This window comes from Typopeltis vanoorti, chromosome 23 (genome assembly GCF_054136105.1).
Source record: "Typopeltis vanoorti isolate ZY-2024b chromosome 23, IOZ_Tvanoo_1.0, whole genome shotgun sequence".
In the NCBI taxonomy this organism is placed as follows: domain Eukaryota; kingdom Metazoa; phylum Arthropoda; class Arachnida; order Uropygi; family Thelyphonidae; genus Typopeltis; species Typopeltis vanoorti.
In genome coordinates this window covers 69346812-69368257 of record NC_143571.1, presented here as the reverse complement: position 1 = coordinate 69368257, position 21446 = coordinate 69346812, and the positions used below count along the sequence as shown (strand labels likewise).

General features: G+C 35.7%; 1 protein-coding gene across 1 annotated transcript in view; it reads right to left on the bottom strand.

Moving 5' to 3' along the window:
- LOC150093937 (uncharacterized) overlaps positions 1-21446 on the bottom strand; it is a 209264-nt gene that overhangs the window by 58408 nt on the left and 129410 nt on the right. Inside the window, exon 12 of the mRNA XM_090412924.1 lies at positions 16226-16281. Coding sequence (XP_090269050.1) covers positions 16226-16281 — 56 coding nt within the window. The remainder of the gene's footprint in view (positions 1-16225; positions 16282-21446) is intronic.

Sequence of the window (21446 nt, the reverse complement as noted above, 5' to 3'; positions counted from 1 at the left end):
TAAAGTATTGCTTGATATAATGATCCGCTGACACCATACAACTGTAGCGTTTTGAATAGCTTCTCTCTTGGCACCTTGTCATATGCCTTTTCCAGATCGACAAAACTTAAATACAGATCTTTGTTATATTCCCATGACTTTTCAACTATTTGTCATAAAGTGAATATCTGATCCTGACAGCCTTTATTTGGCCTGATTCCAGCTTGTTCCTCACCATCAACCATTTCTCAAATATACTGGCATAAATCTTACCAGGAATACTCAGTAGAGAAATATCTCTGTAATTCTCACAATCAGTTTTATTTCCCTTTTTATATATGGGTACTACGAGAGCTCTGCTCCAATCATCTGGAATTCGTCCTTCTGTCCAGGCCCTCTGAACTATGCAGTGTAGCCACTGTAAAACCTTTATACCTCCATACTTCAGCATTTCTGGTCGAATATCATCTACTCCTGCTGCCTTTCCACATTTCAGACTTTTGATGGCTTTTTCTACTTCAAGCATGGATATGTATCTCTGATTGCATGCCTGGTCAATGTTTTTTATCACTGTGCTGTAATCACTGCTAGTTTCATTTAGCAATTTTTCAAAGTAATTACTCCATACTTCAAGGATATCTTTTTCTCCAGTTTTCATATCACCTTTATCATCTCTAATTCCTTTTACAGCACTCTTTCCTCCATTTCTGAGTTTCTTCAAAAACCTCCAGAATATCTTGCCACCTTCTTGATTATTTATTTTTTTTCTTGATTATATATTTATTTTCTATGTTCTTACCAAAGTCTTCCCATGACTTTTGTTTAGCTAGTTTTACAGAGTGTTTAGCTTTCTTTTCCATTACAAGATACTAAGGCAGTTAATGTGAAATCATTAGCTTCTATATTTTTATATACAGGAAGAATTTCTATATACAGGAAGCCAATTCATGAAGATACTTCAGTGCAAAAAATGTTGCTTGCTTCTGAAGCTGAAAAGCAATTCGACCACAACAATTTGACTGGCATCTGATTGAAAGCAATGAATTAATTCATTCTCAAAATACAGTTTTGAATACAATTTTAAAATGTTCATTCCAAAAAGATAAATAATCCCACAACTTCCAGTGGAGGTATAGAAGTTTTACAGTGGCTGCACTGCATAATTCAGATGACCTCATCATGTCAAATTCCAGATGATTGGAGCAGAGCTCTCATAGTTCCAATCTATAAAAGGGGAAATAAAACTGAAATGGAAAAAAAGTACTATAAAAGGAATCACAGATGATAAAGGTGACATGAAAACTGAAGATAAAGATATTCTAAATGTCTGTAGTAATTACTTTGGAAGACTGCTAAATGAAACAAACAGTGTCAGCATGGTGTGAAAATGCTGAATTGCTGAATTTCATCTACTGATAATTTCGGCCAGTTCTGCATAATTCAGATGGTCTGGTCAGAGGGTCGAATTCCAGATGATTGGAGCAGAGCTCTCATAATACCCAGCTATAAAAAAAGGGAAATAAAATTGAATGTGAGAATTACAGAGGTATTTCCGTCTGAGTATTTTCCTGGTAAGATTTATGCAAGTATACTTGAAAAATGGATAAGAAAAATTATGGAAGGGAAGCTTGGTGAAGAACAAGCTGGATTCAGGCCAAATACAGGTTGTCAGGATCAGATTTTCACTTCAAGATAAATAGTTGAGAAACCTTGGAAATATAAAAAGAATTTGTATTTAAGTTTTGTTGATCTGGAAAAGGCATATGACAAGGGGAAAGCTCTTCAAAATGCTACAGTTAAATGGTGTAAATGGGACAATATATCAAGCAATAAATAGTTCACTCTATTTAAGCTGTAAGTCAGCAGTTAGAATTGAAGGAGGTACATTAAGAGGGTTTGAAGTAAAATCAAGTGTGTGACAAGGGTACATGTTGTTTCCACTGTTATTCATTATCTATATGGATCATTATGAAGTGGTATTAAATCTTCTTCTTCTCTTCAAGGATTAGGCATTTGCCTGTTCCACCTTCACAGGTCTTTTCATTTTGCTGCTGGTCTTCCTCTCTTTCTCTTTCCGTTTGGTCTATATCTATCCACCTCTTTTGGTAGCCAATATCTTTCCAATTAAATAGATGTTTTTTCCATTTCTCTCTCTATTCCTTGATTTTTTTTGCATACATCATAAATATCTAGTTCATTTCTGATGTCTTCATTTTTTATATCCAATTTTGTGCATCCTTTAATTGCTCTTAAAAATTTCATCTCTGCAGCTTGTATTTTGCTTTCATCTTTTTTTTCTTTTTTCTTTTTTTAACAGTCCATGTTTCTGAATCATATAATAGTGGGCATTACTTTGTAAAATTTTAGTTGAGTTTCTCATCTTGCTTTTTTTTTTTATTCAGTGTCCTTTTAATTGCTCCACAGATTTCCTGAAATTTCTTTATTTTTTCATGTATATCTTTTTTTTAGGTATGTTAGGTAGTCGAAATAATTGAACTGTGCTATCTGTTGTGTTATTTTATTTTCTATAACTATTTTTGATCCAACATGATCTTGACCTTTAAATTCCATGAGTTTTGTTTCCTTTTGTGAAATTTTTAAATTGTATTGTTGACAGTATATATAAACTATACTTTTATGAATATTCTCTACACTGATTTTTTTGAAGGTGATCTTCATTGTCTTGTAATATAATCTGATCATCTGCATATAGTATTGTATTAATAGCAGTTCTTCTGGTTAACTGGATACCTTGTTTTATTGTTGTTTTATATATTTTAGTAATCTGATCAATATATATATATATATATATATTAAATAGAGTTGGAGATAAGCTACATCCCTATCTGACACCCTGATTTATTTCAGTCTCTTCTGTTAATTTATTACCTAACTGGAACTGTATTTTTATATCTTCATATAAACTTTTTATAACTTGTACCAAATGTAATGAATACCTTGTTTTTTCATTATATTCCATAGTTTTTCTGTGTATTTTATCAAAAGCTTTCTCGTTATCTATAAAGGCCATATGAATCTCTAAATTAAATTCTTATCTTTTTTCAATAATTTGTTTTAACACAAATATTCTCTACACATGATCTTCCATGTCTGAAACCATTTTGTTCTTCTGAGAGTAGATTGTTTGTGATATTTCCAAGTCTTTTATTCAGGATTTTACAATAAATTTTGTAGGCAATATTTAATAAACTTATTCCTCTGTAATTTCCACAATCATCTCTGTCTCCTTTTTAAAATATAGGTACAACGTTAGGTTCTAACCAATCTGATGGAACCTCACATTTATTAATTTTAAGAATCTGTGATGTAAATATTCTCTGCCAAATTTCCAAAGCTTTGTATTTATGCCATCTAATCTGGTCGATCTTCTATTTTTTGATACCTTTATTGCTTCTTTTAGTTCTTCCAATTTTACTGGTTCTATATCAGTACTGATTTCTTTATTATTATTTTCAGTTATTAAATTTGGGTCATATCTTAAATACTTATAATGTTCTATCCATGTATTATGTTGATTTGTGCCGTATCTCTTTCTTCATTGTTTAATTTTCCTTAATATTTTGTAGACTATATCTTGTCTTCCATGTACGTCGTCTTCTATTTTATTAATGAATCTGTCCCAAGAATCTTGGTGAGCTTTCTGTACTATGTTTTAGTTATATTTCTTTTGTTTTTGAATAATTCTTCTGTTTCCTTTGTATGTTTTTGAAGGAGTGATTTGTATGCCATTTTTTATTGCATTTTCTAAATCTGTGTTCCAGATTTTTAAATGCTTTTCTTTTTAATATTTTATTTTTCTTTCCAAGTACTTCAGAAGCTGCTTTATGGTTTGTCTTTATTAAAGTTTTCCATTCTTCTTATATGTCTTCACTGATTTGGGCTTCTTTTAGGTAATCTGTTAATCATGATTGATATAGCATTCTAATGCTTTCTTCTTGTAATAAATATACTTTGTATACTTGTTCTATTTCTAGTCTTTTCTTATTTACTTAATTTCTCCATTTTACTAGTATTTCTATTTTAGAGATTACTAAGTAATGATCTGAAAAAAATTTCACTTCCTCTGAAAACATGTACATCTCTTACACGCAGACCTAGTTTCTGATTAGTAAAGATATAATCAATTACAGATCTTGTTCCTCTGCCACTTCAAGTATATTTATTTATTTATTTTTATTTTTTGAAAAAAGTATTGGTCATTTTAAAATTATTGAAGGTACAGTCTTTCATACAGTGGTATTAAACCTAATATCAAAATACGATGTTAATCTTAGCTCTTTACTTTATGCAGATGTTATAATTCTGAATAAATGCAGCACAAGTCAGCAAGATTCCTTGAGTAAATAGAAAAAAAATTCCTTGAGTAAATAACTCTTGTAATAAATTTGGTATGAAAATCAGCAATAAAAAGAACAAAAAAAAAAACAATGAAAATATGCATAAAAATTGATAGAGAATTGTCTAGAGCACATATAGTAAACAAATTCTGTATCCCAAGAATTGTGGGAGATATACATTGAGCATTTCCGTGTCCTAAGTAGTGAGAAATTATTAAAGAGAAACAGAGTATTGTTTAGAGTGCATATAGTTAACAAACTCTGTGTGCCAAGAAGGGTGGCAGATAAACATTGAGCATTTCTATGTCCTAAGTAGTGTAGAAAAGGTTATAAATTGAAAAGATGGCCAGGTATAACTGGTTGAATTGTTCTCACCATGATATGACTCTAAAAGGACGTAAATATTGAAGACGGTTGCAGCAACAACCGCACCTTGTTATGCGATATATCTCAAGCCAAAGGGGGAATGCTGAGTGGAGCAGGATGGTTTGACCTCACAGGTCACCATACTCGTTTGGTTATGTTCTTTGAACTGAGTATAATTTGCACATTAGTGCACATCTATAAAAGGGATGATATATTGAATGATCAAATTGATTAGTGGTATATCAATATTATACTTGTGGGCGATATCGTGTTCAAGGTAAGGCTCGTTCAGGGCACCCAACCTTGTGCGACTCTTACTGATGGAGAATATCCGTTCTCTTACACCCGCATGGGGTGGAGGCAGGCCAGGGTTTTGTTAATGGCCAGGACCAAACCATGCATCTCGGCGACTTAGTTTCGCATTGGTGGCGGGCGACTGATATCTACCTAGCCATTCGCATTGGTTGTGGGGGTATAGGCTGAGATATAGGGTAAAAACCGCGCTAGATATGTAGTATGTGGGATAGGGAGTGGACGCGTTAATCGTACGTCACTGTATGATCATTCGACCGTCTTGATTGAGACAGCCGCTTTCGAGGAGTCGAGAGCGGTAGGTGGCTCCCGAAAGGGAGAGCCGCAGGCATGTAATCATGCCGCCGCACCTACGCGGGCCGTAGGGAACAATGGTGAACCTACAGAACAAGTAAAATATTTCAGATATTTAGCCACAATACTTGGTGAAGCTGATAAATTAAATATGAAATTGACAACAGAATTAGTAAAGTTGATATGAGCTGAATAAATTTATATGGAATAACAAAGAAATTACTAAAAACAGTAAATTAGCTGTATACAAGACAGTAGTGAAAGCAATTTTAATTTATAGATCTCAGAGCTGGGTTAGAAATAAAACACCTGATCAAAGACTGCAGACCTCATATATGAGAGTTCTGAGAAAGATTACTAGAGTGAACAGGTGGCATCAATGGCAGTATCACATGAAAAATGAGGATATTAGGAAAGAACCTGCCATTGTTAGCATTCAGGAATCTATTAGTAGAGATAGCTCATGTGGTATGATGACTTAAACAGAATGGGAGAGGAAAGATTACAAAATGCGTATTCTTTGCTAAGGTTGGCAGGAAAAAGAACTAGAGGAAGACCAAGGTATAGATGGATTGATATAGTAAAAAGCGCCTTAAAAGACAGAAATATAAGATCTGATAATATTGAAGTCCTGACAGATAACAGATTAATTTGGAAGAAAATTGTTGATCAGAAGTTAGTAATGGAGTAACTTTTTCATGCAGTACTATCATAATTATCCTGTACATCCCCTGAGGGTACATATCAGGAATTTGATGGTGATGAATCCCACAACAGTAATTAATCCATTTTAAAGTTCTCTTCGTGAGTTCTCACATAGAGCAGAGATTATACTCGTACAAACCTCAAACTCAGGATAGATAAAACCAGTTTTTTCACATTGAAATACCCAAAACATAGAGAGATGTACAAGGAACGACCTCATAAATAACCTCTGAGTTCACAAATACTGCACATCAGTCGTGCAAATGTGGTGTCGTATAAATGGGTATTGGTCATTACTGAAAGTGTCATGTGAGCCTCCGTAGCTAAGTCAGTATAGAAGAAGCCCTTTGGTTGGAAAGACCTGGGTTCGATTACTGTCAGTCACATGAGGAACCTTTATCCGGTCTCTTTGACTAAAGGTGAGTTAGCTAGTCTCATACGGAGGTAGAGGATTTTTTTTTCCTCCCTCAGAATAGGCAAACCGGCAATTTACAGACAAGAATACTTAGAGGCACACGGGTAACCACCTTATCCTCGTATTATGGTTAGGAAAGCCAAGGATAATTGGAAGGCTGTGGGTGCTTAAGTGCCTGTAAAAGCCTGATAGGATAGGAAAGTGTCATGTGAGCAGACTGTTATAAAGCGAAGCATCATAAGGCTGGGCATCACTGTATAGATTGCTGATTTCTTGTTATGTCCAGGATACCATTATTTGCATTTGGACCCCAAGGTGAGCTATTAGTCAGAAATTGCTACTTTCTAGCTGGAGGTGGTGCAGGCTTGCTTCCTTCAATTCCTGAAACAGAGACAGTTCCTGATATGGAGCAGACGTCTGTACAGCTGCACCTTACCTGGTGGACAGTCACTGGTCAATCTTCAGGTACCTCCCTAGAGGCGTGTCTATTAAATGGTGGTAGAGGGTGTCATATCACATTGTCGTCTCAGGGTTCTGTGGTGTTTTCGTTTGAGGCCTTGTCAAGGGCCACTCCATCAATGCTGAAGGCAATGCTGTTGTTCATCTAGAACTGCTTATTCGTCATCTTAAAGCTTCCCTCCACTATCTGCTGCCTGTAGATATCTGTTCGGTTATGGAACTGGCTGCAACTAGAGCATAAAAAAAAAAATTTTTTTTAATAAAAAATTTAAGGAAAAAATGTCTTTACAAAAAAAAAAAAAAAGTTTCTTATCATGTCCGACATCTACAGCAAACTCCAATTCCAGTAACTCTACATGAAACTGGTGATGCCACCAAACTAACTAAATCAGGCATTGATAGAATCATTCAAGACTTTTTTAGTCACTTTAGTAAAAAACAAAATCCTGGCTATCTAATTTCTTCTCTTCAATAATAAATGATGAACAACTCTGAAAGCACTGGCATGAATCGAATATAATAGCCTGGCCAAAACCCAACAAGTCAACTAATAACTATCACCCTATAGCATTGCTTTGCACTCCTTACAAACTTTTTGAAAGGATTATCCTCTTTAGCATTTCTCCAAAAATAGAAACCATCTTATTCATTGAACAGGCTGGGTTTAGATCTGGTAAAAGCTGGTAAAAATCAAAATAATCAAATGCCAAAAAACTCTAAAACCACTAGAACAAATGCTCTCTGATAAGAAAATAAAAGTTCATTGGAATTCACAAAAAAAGTAGAACATTTACTCTGCAGGATACTCCAACTCTATTCAACCTGTAACACAAACAATAAACCTCCAACAGCTAGTTGAACATTTATCTATGCTAGTGGCATAGCAATCGTGGCCCAAGGTCTTGAGGAAACACTGGACAATGACCTGAACTTACTAAAAAACTACTTTGAAAGCTGGAGACTATTCTCACCCCAGCAAAACTGTTACCTAAACAAACACACAGCTCATGGAAAGCTAAAAATAAACTTCTGCAACAGACTCTAATCCATGGAAGTAACTCCTACTACCATGATTTCAGGCATGACTGTAGCCTAACATACAGAAAACATTTCGAAAAAAATAAGTTAAAATATCTGCGAGGAACATCATCATAAACAAGCTCACAGGCATGGGGTGGGGGGGGGGGGGGGTGGGGGGGGGGGGGGGTGGGGGGGGGGGGGGGTGGGGGGGGGGGGGGGTGGGGGGGGGGGGGGGTGGGGGGGGGGGGGGGTGGGGGGGGGGGGGGGTGGGGGGGGGGGGGGGTGGGGGGGGGGGGGGGTGGGGGGGGGGGGGGGTGGGGGGGGGGGGGGGTGGGGGGGGGGGGGGGTGGGGGGGGGGGGGGGTGGGGGGGGGGGGGGGTGGGGGGGGGGGGGGGTGGGGGGGGGGGGGGGTGGGGGGGGGGGGGGGTGGGGGGGGGGGGGGGTGGGGGGGGGGGGGGGTGGGGGGGGGGGGGGGTGGGGGGGGGGGGGGGTGGGGGGGGGGGGGGGTGGGGGGGGGGGGGGGTGGGGGGGGGGGGGGGTGGGGGGGGGGGGGGGTGGGGGGGGGGGGGGGTGGGGGGGGGGGGGGGTGGGGGGGGGGGGGGGTGGGGGGGGGGGGGGGTGGGGGGGGGGGGGGGTGGGGGGGGGGGGGGAGGGGAAATTAATAAGTTTAATATTTTGAGAAAAGGCCTGACTCTAATGAATATTTATTATTTGTAGAAATTCATTGTGGAAAACAAAATGTTCAGTCTGGTAGACTGATTAAATACATATGAATCAAACCATTAATAGAACGAGAGAGAGAATGAATTATCCTATAAAGATAAAATTATAGGTTAGGTATCGCCTTTAATTCAGGAGGCCTTGGATCCAGATAGATTTTATAGTTCTTAAATTAATTTTATGATATATATAGTTTTATTTAGTTTCATTAAATATATACTTTTTTTTTTATTTGGTTTTGAGTCAATTATTTCTTGGACTCTAAAAATTATAGAGTAAAAGTCACTGCACCAATCAGATTGAACTCCTGCATATTTACTTAACATTCAGTAATAAAAATAGTCGCTTTAGAGAGATATAATGTAAATGCTGACAGGATTATTAGCATAACTGAATTAGCTGACATGATTATTATATTAGCACCACCAACTGGTGAGAGTGATCATATGGTCTTGACCTGGGAGATGGCTAAATGTGTGGAATTTCCAGTTAAGAATGGTATATGTGGAACTACAGGGCTGGTAAGTATGCCAAACTTAGGAGATTGCTCAGGTTAGTGCCATGGCATGTGAAACTCCAAGGGCTAGAAATGGATAGTGCATGGGAAGTGGTGAAGGGGTGTTTGTCGGAAGTAATAGCAAATTGCATACCTAGAGTCAGGAGAATAAATCAAGTGGGAGTTAAATAGATGATTATCATTATTAAGATGGAGTTACAAAAAAAAAAAAAAAAGAAGAAAAATTTGTAGAGGAAATTCAAGGAGAAAGGTGACAAGCAGAAACATGAGCAGTACAAAGCATAAGTCAGAAGGGCAACCAGTGTAGTAAGAAAACAAAAGCAGAGTATGAAAGGAAATGAGCAGTACAGGCTAAATATAATCCCAAAGAGTTCTTTTGGTATGTTGCAAGTAAAAGGATGTTCATGGAGAATGATTTTAATGAATGCCAGTGGTAGGGAGGTAACTGAAATGGTTAAATAATAGAAGTACTAAGTGAAGGTTTTGTGAGAGTGTATCATCTAAGTGGAGATATTGCAGTAACAAGACTTATATGGAAACTAAGGTAAATAGCATATTACAGAACCTTAATATGAATATAGCTATGAGATTAGATGGTATGCAAGCTTGAGTTTCATGAGATGCCAGGTAAATGGCAGTGCCTTTGACCACATTGTTTTAATCTCTTGGCTCTGGGTTTATCCCAAGGGTAGAAAGAGGGGTGGGGGAAATAGTTCCACTGTATAAAGGATACTCCAAGACCGATGTATCAAATTACCAGCCAATCAGCAAATCAGCAGTTGTATTCTATGTGCTGGAGAAGTTGATCAAGAGAAAAATACAGGAATGAGTAGACAGAAATGATATTACATGGGGGGCAACATGGTTTTGTGAAGGGTAGGTTGTGCCTCACTAACTTGTTCACGTTTTATAATATAGTGACATCTAAGTTGGATAAAGATAATGGGTTTACAGTGATACTGATGGACTTTTGAAAAGCTTTTGACAGGATAACACATGGAATTCTAGTCAATAAATTGCAGCACATGTGGATGGACATAAAGTTGGTGAAATGGATAAAAGGATGGAGAGATATTAGGGTGTAGTTTATTCAGGACTAGAGTCCAGTAGAAAGCCTGTGACTAGTGGTGTGCCACAGGGCTCTGTTCTTAGGCTGCTACTATTTAATTTATATATTAACGGCATAGCAAAGGATCTGAGAAGAACTATCCAATTGTTTGCCAATGATGCAAAATTGGGTACGACAATAGTTAATAAAGATAATGTTAAATTTTTTCAGGATGATTTGGATAGACTGTTAGTCTAGGCAAAGGAGAATGGATGTTAGTTTAATGTGACAAAGTGTAAGGTTATGCATTTTGGGGTGAAAAGATTACCAGCTGTGTACCACTCTGATAGAACTGTACTCCAGGAAATCGATGAAGACAGGATTTAAGTATTAGTGAATAGGGAGTTAAATTTAGAGGGCACATTGCAAAAGTGGCTAAAGCAGCTCATCGGATTACTTAGTTACTGAAGAATATACATTGACGAGCAGAGACAAGCAGGTTGTTATACCTCTTTATACAGCCTTGGTAAGACACCATCTTGATTACTGCACACAGATCTGGTCACCTGGGATTTTTGGAGATGAGAAAAAGGTAGAGAGGATCTAGTGGCGAGTGACCAAGATTGTAGCGTAGCAGGTCTATGGAATGAACCATATGAGGACAGGTTGAAGATTTGCAGGTTGCAGAAACTGGTTGACAGGAAGAAAAGGGGGTGATATGACTGAGACATACAAATTACTGAAGGGTTTTTACAAGATTAATACAGAGAAAATTTTTCAGAACAGGTCTAGTGGTGGGAGAACTAGGGGCCATCCTTGGAAACTGAGCAAGACTGTAGTTAGCAGGAGTGTCAGAACTAGATTTTTTGCTTGGAGAGTGGTAAATGAGTGGAATAGGTTGCTAGTCTGTTGTGGGTGCCATGACTGTGAATGAGTTCAAAGCAAATTATGATATATACTGTGCACATGTGGGATAGTGCTTGGCATGATGTTTAAGACCTCCACAGAAGTCTAAGGATTCCATGGAGCAGCCCATAATAATAACATATTTATAAGGAAACTTGTAAAATGTTACTCCACTGCTCCTTAAATAAATCTGACATTTACATTTATCTTCGCACCTGGGAGATAGTACATTCCCTTAGACTACAGTTATCCTTGCATAACATCATTACCAGTCCATTCAGATTCAAAACCTAGGAAACTGCACCTAGTCATTTGTTGTCATTTCCTCATGCTCATTTACCCCAGGGATGACTATTTCCACCTAGTCATTCCTGCACTCATAATCAAAATCATCCCTGGAACACAATCTTCATTGCCTCTCCCCCCCACCCACCCCTCAATATTTTCCAATAGTTTTTCCAAACTCTCACTGAACAACACTTTCTCCAAACTAACTCTAAAACTATTCAAATGCAGTCCATTAGGCTATACAAGTCCTTTCATCCATCTCACTCCTCTCATCTATAAACTGCATGACCTTCTCGTTGACAATCATGGCCCTTCTCAATTCTGTACTATCACACCGAGGCAGCAGACTCACAATCTTTACTTTCATACTCTTTGTGTCAGTTTCTTTCAACAACTTTTTCATACCTTCTCTCACTGCATATTTCTCACCTTTCAAATCATTTGTGTCCAGCAAACAATCAACTCTTTTCACTTCTTCCTTCTGCAAACTGAAACTAACATCCTTGATCTTCACATCTGGTAAACATACTTTCATCACTACATAAAGGGGTGGTAAATTAATTTAAATATTCATTACTATGAATAAGGGTAGGAGGAAGAAAGAATGAATTATGTTTAATTATACCAATCTCTTTCCAATTTTTTTTAAATACGACAGCTTAATATATATCTCACCAAATTTGTAAAAAACAAAATGTGGTATTATATGAATGAAAGATCTGATTTTTCTTTTCAATATGATACTCATTTTTATTCTCCTCAAAACTAGACAGTGTTCATTTCTATTTCGAATCCCCTGTACATTCCTATATTATTATTATTTAAATAATAACAGTTATTATTATTAATTAAGGACAGTGCTTACATTCTGATTACATTGCCCAAACCTCAACAGCAATGATGATCTATCCAACACCAAAGTTTGGGAAACTGTGATTAGTAGTTGCATAATAATACAATTACAATAAGAATAGTGCAGCAGAATGTAAAGACTTTACAACAATTAGTATCATATCCCATGCTTGAAAAATACTATTGAAAATAATAAAAAAATAGAATGTTTTCTAGAATTAAATTCCATATAAGTGAACAGCAAAAACGATTCATGTCAGGAAAAAGTACAATTAATCCAATTTATGAATTAAAAACTGTTGCTGAAAGAACAATAGAAATAAATAATAACATATATCTATACTTTATAGATTTGATTCAAAAAGACATGAATAATAATAGAATTATACTGGAAATAGAAGCCACAACTTATAAATAAAATTAATAATGAAACAAAGATATCAAAACAGAAGGGTGTAATTCACTGTACTTCTCAATATATATATATATATATATATACTTGAAAAAAATAGATTTAATGACTCCAAGACTGAGCTATCTCGGTCTTGGAGTCATTAAATCTATTTTTTTCAAATGTATAACAACCGAGTAAAAGCTGATCGCCACATATATATATACATATATATATATATATATACATACATACATACAGTGAAATGATAATGAAAGAATATGAAGAAATTGAAATGGAAATAAAGATAAATGGCAATAGAATTAACAATATTAGATTTGTTGAGTTGATTGCTGATGACTTTGTGTTCATAGTGAAATCAAAAACAGAGTTACAAAATATGGTTGCAATACATGATAATAAGCAAAATACAAATTTAAGATTATCAACGGGATTCATTCAAAATGTAAAGGCTTATAATTATTTAGGAGTAAATGATTACAGAAGATGGAAAAACAATTGTGGAAATAAAATCAAGAATAGCTAAGGCAAAATAAGCATTTGGAATAATAAATTACTAATACCCTATGGAACAGACTAAAATAAGAATAATAAAATCTTATACATGGTCTACATCAAATTATGGATGTGAGATGTGAACTTATACAAAATCCATAATCAGGAAATTGCAGGCCTTTGAAATGTGGTGCTATAGGAGAGCAATGAAGATTTTTTGGAATGAGAAAAAAAAAACTGATGAAGTAGTATTGAAGTTAATGGGAACCAAAAGAACACTCAGAGAAAGTGCAAAATTGCAGGACACATATTAAAAGGATCAGCAGGGAAAACATCTCTGGAAATACTGCAGGAAGGAAGGTCTCCTGGTAGACCAAGAACTTCTTGGGTTGATAATGTAAAGAAATGGATGGGTAATAAGAGTTATTATAAGATCAAAAGGATGACAGAGGAACGAATATTCTGGCATACCAATGATTGCTAACCTCCAAATTTGGGAAGCTACTTAAGAAGGAGAAGAACTACATGATTTTTTAAGTTTTAATAGAGTTATAGGTTGAAACTAGTATATAAACACAAGACTGCATGCAAAAGAAATTATCTATTGTATTCAAATTCACATTGTTCTTCTCCTCAAACACTCAGGATATGCTTTACAAGATGTAAAACAAAATATTTGTATTTGGGTTTAATTCAATAAAATTTCTACCACAGTAGAAATTCAATAAAATTTTATGTGCAGATTTCAACATTCCAACCTCAATAGACACTATATTTTTTTATCACTAATAAAAATATTAGTTTTTATGTATAACAGCTGTTTATAATGCAGTCATTGGATACAAAAAGCGCACAATTTATATAAAGCAAAAAAGATCAATTTGAGAATATATATACTCAACTTGAAATCAGTTTGAATTACATTTGAGATATTCGATATCATCCATGCACTTCAGAAATGCTAATTTTACAAATAAAATTCTACCAAAAAAACTGCAACTGACATGCCATATAGGCTTTGTGAAAATGCAACTGCTCAATATGGAAGCAGCATATATATGCTAAAGCTAGTTCCCACCAGAGGTTTATGCACATAGAGACAATGCCCAATACGAACGTGTTAAAGTCACCAGATGCATTTCCATCTAATAAAAGTGTCTAATGATCATTTGAAATTTTATATTCTGGTTGTGCTGTTTCCTTTTCTACTAAATAAGTACACAATGCATCTATTTCCAAAATAAGTTGTTTTATAAACATTAAAAATTTGTTCATGCTTGCAGCCTGCTGTTTTCAATCCCTTTGTTTAACTCATTGGGAAATTTTGCAGCAGCATCATCTTTATTTAACTGGTAATTAATTTACGGAATTAACAACGCATATGAAGTATTTAATTAAAGATAACTTTAATGAATCACTTCTATATTTCGGCAATGTCACATTGCCATCTTCAGGAACATAAAGATATGGTATGTGCACTAAGGAACTAACAAAGCAAATGAGGAAGAAAGTAAGAAACTAATTTTGTTCCTAAAGTCCTAATGGTGCCCTCTATATCTTCAGCAGCTCTAAAAAACGTTCCTAACCTCAACAAATTTCGGTGCATGAAACTGCCCCAAATTTGGGAGACTTTCATTATGAGAACTTCAGCCCAACTGCCAAGACTACCAAATTAGCCCTCAAGAGGGCACCATTAGGACTTTAGGAACAAAATTAGTTTCTTACTTTCTTCCGCATTTACTTTGTTAGTTCCTTAGTGCACATATCATATCTTTATGTTCCTGAAGATGGCAATGTGACATTGCCGAAATATAGAAGTGATTCATTAAAGTTATCTTTAATTAAATACTTCATATGCGTTGTTAATTCCGTAAATTAATTACCAGTTATGTCTAACCAACGTATGTCTTACTACTAGAATCATCTTTATTGGCAATATAAACCCATTATTACCAGCACTTCCACCTATTATTCAAACGTTCAGCACCCCACAGGGTTTTTAAAGTTATAAAATCAGGCTGAAAAAGTTCTCTCATCTTCATTTTCTCTTCTGTTTTCTTTCTTTGCCTTATAGAGACTTGTTGCTTTGGCTTGAATTACCATCTGACTTAATAGAATTTTGTTCTGATTGCAATCTTCAATCCACATCATTAAAAGACATTCCATATTACCAATAGCAGAACTTCTATGTTTAGTGATTGCTTTTGTCATATAATATGATGTGGCTATTCTTGTGTTTTTCATTTGGTCTTCCTTCTTAATTAGCTTTCGTATCAATAATTCTTTCATTCCTTTATCACATTATATTTTGGCATACAATCCTTCCCTCTTCATTATGTGACACCTCCAGGGAGTACAAAGACTCATCAAGGGAAGGCACACTCCACGACTCTCCATCTCCACCACTCAAACCACCAACTTCAACTAACCACCACTAGTATTTCTGCAGACAATCCCCAAACATTCATGCCTATGGTGGGATTCGAACCCACAGCCTTTTGGCTGGAGAGTGGATACACTAACCACTCGGCCAACCAGGCTGGCTGATGCTTTATAATTTCAAGCTTTTGATCTAGTGTTAACTATTTGCATTTGTTAGGTTTAAAATAAGTTTAAAACAAGTGAAACACACTGTTAAAAAAAAAAAAATAAATAAAAAATAAAAATAAATAAAAATGATGCAGGATATTGCTATATATTATACTTGACAAGAAATTGTATTCTTGTTTTAATTCTTTACCCAAGTGTAAGCAAATAAAGTTTGCATGTGTAATGTTTTCACAACTAGTCTACTTGTATACAGAGGTTCCTATTGAGTTCACATCAATTGCTTCAGTATCCCATAATGCAAAATCATTATTATGCAATAGTAGAATAACACAAGATATTTATGAAGATACATTGTGAAAATACTTCCTGTGCAAACTTTGTTTGCTTACCTTTGGGTAAAGGATTAAAACAAAAATATAATTCCATGTCAAATATGAAGAAATTTATCTTAAAACAAGTCATTCTATTCATGTATTATCAAAGCTTCTCCTTCTACCCTGAGGAAACTAACATATTTATGTAAACTCACCTTTGATTCAAAATCATCATCTTCATAACACTTCTGACAAACAGGACAGTAATTACCTTCAAAAACAATTAAAAACATACTTATACATTTATAATAAACAACTATTAAAAACTGTTATGCATTAATCTGAATTTGCAATTAGCTTTATTCAAAATTAAATTGGGTCTTGTAAAATTCTAAGCTATAATGAGAAATCACACAAAATTCATTTGTAATAAGCAGATATGACAATGACAAGAAGCTTAGTTTTCATATTGCCTTTTCTCATATACAGGAATCCTAGTGGTGGCATGTTTGTATTATTATAATACTCAATAATGGACTCAACTCTTCCATAAACCATTCTTTGATAAGTATAACAGCCACAGTCTGATCCAAGTCACTAGATTCATTTCCATCTCCATTTGCACCAATTTATGCAACAGAGTTCCATGTGTCGAAAGTTTCTTTCACTTGATTATGCTATAAATTAAAGATACCAAGAAATTATATTCCTGGTTTCATCCTTTATCTAGGTGTAAACAAACAAAGTTTGTGTGTGAAGTAACCTTACAACTGGGCTACTTGTATATACAGGCTGATGACTTCAATTCGATTGATTTGTATCCCATTATGCAATGCACATATCCTTACAGACATGTATAATGCTATGCATTATGAGAAGGGCCACTACCCAGACTGGTTTCGACCTTCTGGCTCCCACTGAGGTCTCATCAGTGGGAGCCAGACCCAGAAGTGATACCAAGGTTGAAGTAATGCAGAAGTCATATTTCCATATACAAGTAGTCAAAAGATGCCACACCTTATTAGTCAAATACTCTGAATTATAGATAGATGCTGAAAGGATTTTTCACTTGGTTATATTATTCTTTAATTCATAATATCAAGTGACAAAACTTTCAACATCTATATCTAATCCAGAGTATTTTAGAAATAAGGTGTGACAACTTTTGACTACTTGTATATAGCCAGGAACGTTTGATATGCTTTTTTCTTTTCCTTCATGTTTGTGTATTTTAGTCTACAGTTCACATCTGAGAGCTGCTCAACTTTTATTTGCTTTAAAACTTTCTTACATGTTCTTCTTTTCAATATGAAATTTAATTTTATCCTGCTCAAGACTAAATGCTGATCACTTCCGATTTCAAATCCTCTTTCAAATAGTTGATGGAATCTTTCAGATTCCATCAACTATTGGACGTAATGGTGTACCTTCTTTATGTATTTTAGGAATGCCATACAATCTTGGAGTCAACGGGTGCATGGATTTTAGCTTTCTTGTTAAATCTATAGGCCAGTTATTCATTCCACGTAATAGAAATCGAAAAGATGAAAAACTTCCATTCGTAGACATCCTAATAAAGAAACAAACCAATAACAGTTTCAACCTGTCTATGTATAGAAAACTTACGAATACTGGACGTTACCTCCATTTCAACTCGTCACATCATATATCCTAGAAACTTAGCATTATCCATATGCTTAAGAAAAGAGCTATACAGTACACCACAAACCAAGATGACTTACAAGAAGAATTAACTACAATATCCAGAGAGCTATCCTTAAATGGTTATCCTAAATGACTCATCAACAAGATTCTCTTTTCAGATATACCACAAAGACAACGTGATGACACCCAATACATCAGCACTGTAACTATTCCATTTGTTAGCACCATTTCCAAAAAATTGGCTATCCTTCTAAAACCACACAATATTAGAGTAATGTTCAAACCAGTCAACACTATTCTGAAATTTTTAAGATCACCAAAAGGCCCTCATCTGTTCCACAAGTACTCTGGAGTATACAATATGCCTTGTTCCTGTGGTGTTAGTTACATTGGTCAGACCTCTAGAAGCTTCGAAACAAGACAGAAGGAGCACATAGGCTATGTTAGAAACAACAGACAAGATATTTCAGGCCTTTCTTTCCACTTCGCCACTACCAACCATCTTACTGAGTGGGATAAGAGTCATATGCCCTATATAGAAGAGAACTACCATTCCAGAACCTTCAAGGAAGCTGCTATAGTCGCCCGTTCAACAGGAAACCTAAATAAGAATTGAGGTCTAATCCTATCTGATATTTGGAAAACTTGAATTAGATCACTAAACACTAAAGAAATGAACTTTCATGCCAATTACATTATGTCTCTCAACCAATAAATCATGTACCTGCGACACGCGTATTGTCTCACACACAGTACTAATTTTGTGTGAATTAGAACTGTCTGTTACCTTCATATCGCTTACCAATTGTATCCCTGAAGATGCCGACAGCAAAAATCGGTGAAACTAGTTGGATAATAAATATTACTCACTTGACTAACATTCCTAAAAAATTTGACTAGTTTTTAATAGTCAATGAGACTTTTCTTAGTCCTTGTCTCTTCCTTCCATGTGAATTTGTGCACATTTTTATGTTGGAACATGATGTTAGTGATAACCAGTCCATGTCCTGAGCAGAAATTGGAAGGTATTTGCCATTATTATTAGGTTTTGCTCTTTTCCGAATTTTCTCAAAATATTATTTTATGTCTGACAATCATTTCTTACTTTGCTATTTAGATCCCCAACAAGGACCACCTTGTCCTTTTTCGTTGTGTCAGTTGCTTTCTCTAAATCCTCAAAAAATTCCTCCACATCTACCTTAGTAGAACCTTCTGTGGGACCAAAGGCACAAATAAGTCTCATTGTCCAGTTTCCCCATTCTGATATTTGCCCACATCACTCTACTTGAAATTGCCTGCCATTCAAGATTAGCCTCATATTTTGTGTTCAATACTAGCCACACCTTCTTTTCCATGATTATCATTGCCTGAATATAATATTTTGTATTTATTGCTCAGAAAAATCTCACCAGATTTTCTTTTTTTTTTTTTTCAGTCACACCTATTATGTCACTCTGGTACTTATCCAATTCCTCAGCTTGCTCAATTTCTTTGCCATTCTGGCTTCTTATGTTGGTAGTACCAATATTGAACGCTGGTGATGTTGGTAAGGTGATGTTTCAGGATTTGTTCCAGTAGCTGACTTTTTGCTGTTTGCCCTGGTTCCCTGGCGAAAACAACGGGAGCCTTGTTTAACCAGGCGATGTTCCAGCAGGCATGAAATTCTGTCATGTTGTACCATCATTTTATTCATGGTTTAAGACAATAAGAATACAATTTGGTCAGCTAAATCCCAAATTGTCAGCCCATCCTCATTTGTTCAGTATCCAGGTAGGATACTGAATAAACAGGGTGCACCACGAGAAGATGAGAATTGGACATTAGGTAAGAAGCCATGGTTGGTGCTCTGCATTCCTTTAAGGGCTATGTGGAGGTCTCCTCTCAGTTATACAGCTTTTAACCTTAAGCAACCCCTCAATTTTATTATTTTGGAAATAAATAAGGGGCAGACTATTCTACAAGACAGCAGAATATTGAATGAATGAAGAGGAAGAAAAAAATTGATCTCTGTCAGTCCAAGATGAAAAACATGATCTTGTTTGCTGTTAAACTGTGGAGGTGTTAAATGGCTATTTTTTTTTCTTTTTAATATTAATATCAATCACAGAATATTTACAAACCTGTAGCATATCAGCATCATGCATGGGCAAGAGGTTAAGGAAAAGTTAAAGTACTTGTGTTTCTTGAACAGATGGAGATTGTAATTTCTTGGAAAGGTTGTTTTGCCCTTCCATTCACCTCTATTTCAGAGAATACAGCTCAACAGAAAATGATTTAGTAGATCTGAAGATGAACAGTAAATGGATTATGATCAGCAACTGTTTTTGTATTCCATCTTAGAAGAAAGTGGAAAAATGACATTGGCCATTTTGGAAGAATGCTGCTCATGAAAATACTTAAATGTGAGGCACAAGATAGAAACAGAATGCCTACAAGAAAACAACTGAACATGTCAGAAGAAGAGAGAGTAGTTGTTAATTAATTGAACTGCCTTTTTCTGTGGATCATCACCATGATGTGCGAGTGGTTTAAAAAACTGGGAGGCGAGATATAGTGTTAGGTGGAAAAATACACTTACTTTGAAAGCTAAATAGACTAGGAATGGGATGTGTTCATCCCAGGAAAGATTTAAGCTATAAGTTAGTCCAAGATGAGAAATGTGATCTTGTTTAGAGATATTAGGGGGGAAAAAGTAAGATGAAATTTGTGAGAGGATGCTCCATGTGTTGGAACAAATGTAAAAGAGAATGGGGTGATTATCAATGTCAATTATATTATATATATTATATAATCCATATATATGGAGAATTTCATGCAACTCTTCTGAAAGTGGCTTTGGCAGTGTTGCCACATACTGCTAATGACACTTCTCAAGGCACACTAAGAAAAATAAGTAGCTGACTTGGAACCTTCCTAAAGCATTATTATTAGATGTGGTCCACCAAGCAGCAGGCTACAGAATAATTGTTTTAAAAAACTATACACTCAAAGAGAAACATTGGATCTCTCTTTCTATGATGTCTGACATAATTCTGGAAACATCACTCACATTACATGCTAAAAAAAATGGGAAGAAAGTAACCTGGGTCTACGCTCTTGAATACACACATGGTTTTTGGCCACTTCTAGCTTCCAATGAGCAAAATGGTGGTAGTAGTAGTACCACACCAGGTAATGAATTACCTGCCATTTAGCAATGCCTGGTATCGTAGAGGTTTCATTATTCCTGAGAAAGATATGGATGAGGTATCTTCCTCAAAGAGAAACATTGGATTTCTCTTTGTATGATGACTGACATAATTCTGGAAACATCACTCACAATTACATGCTAAAAAAATGGGAAGTAATGCTCTGGAATACAAAGATGGTTTTTGGCAACTTCTAGCTTCCAATAAGCAAAGTGGTACCACACCAGGTAATGAATTACCTGCCATTTAGCAATGCCTGGTATCATAGAGGTTCCATCATTCCTGAGAAAGATGTGGATGAGGCATCTTTACCCCCTACCTACATTTGTTCACTCTAGTAGCTTCCTCCAATGTGATAGTCAAATGCCTGCTTGGCAGTGGATAAAACCAGGGCTACAAAGGCCCACCAATATAAAGGCATAAGCAGAGGAATTGGTTTCTGGAGAATGACTGGACTTCTTTGAAGTTGGCCAGAACATAAGTTCTATTAATTAACTACTTATTTCTAAAAATTGGTTTCGTACAATCCAATTACAAAGTAACTTATTATCCAGCTTGTCCATATAAAGACATAAAAATAAGG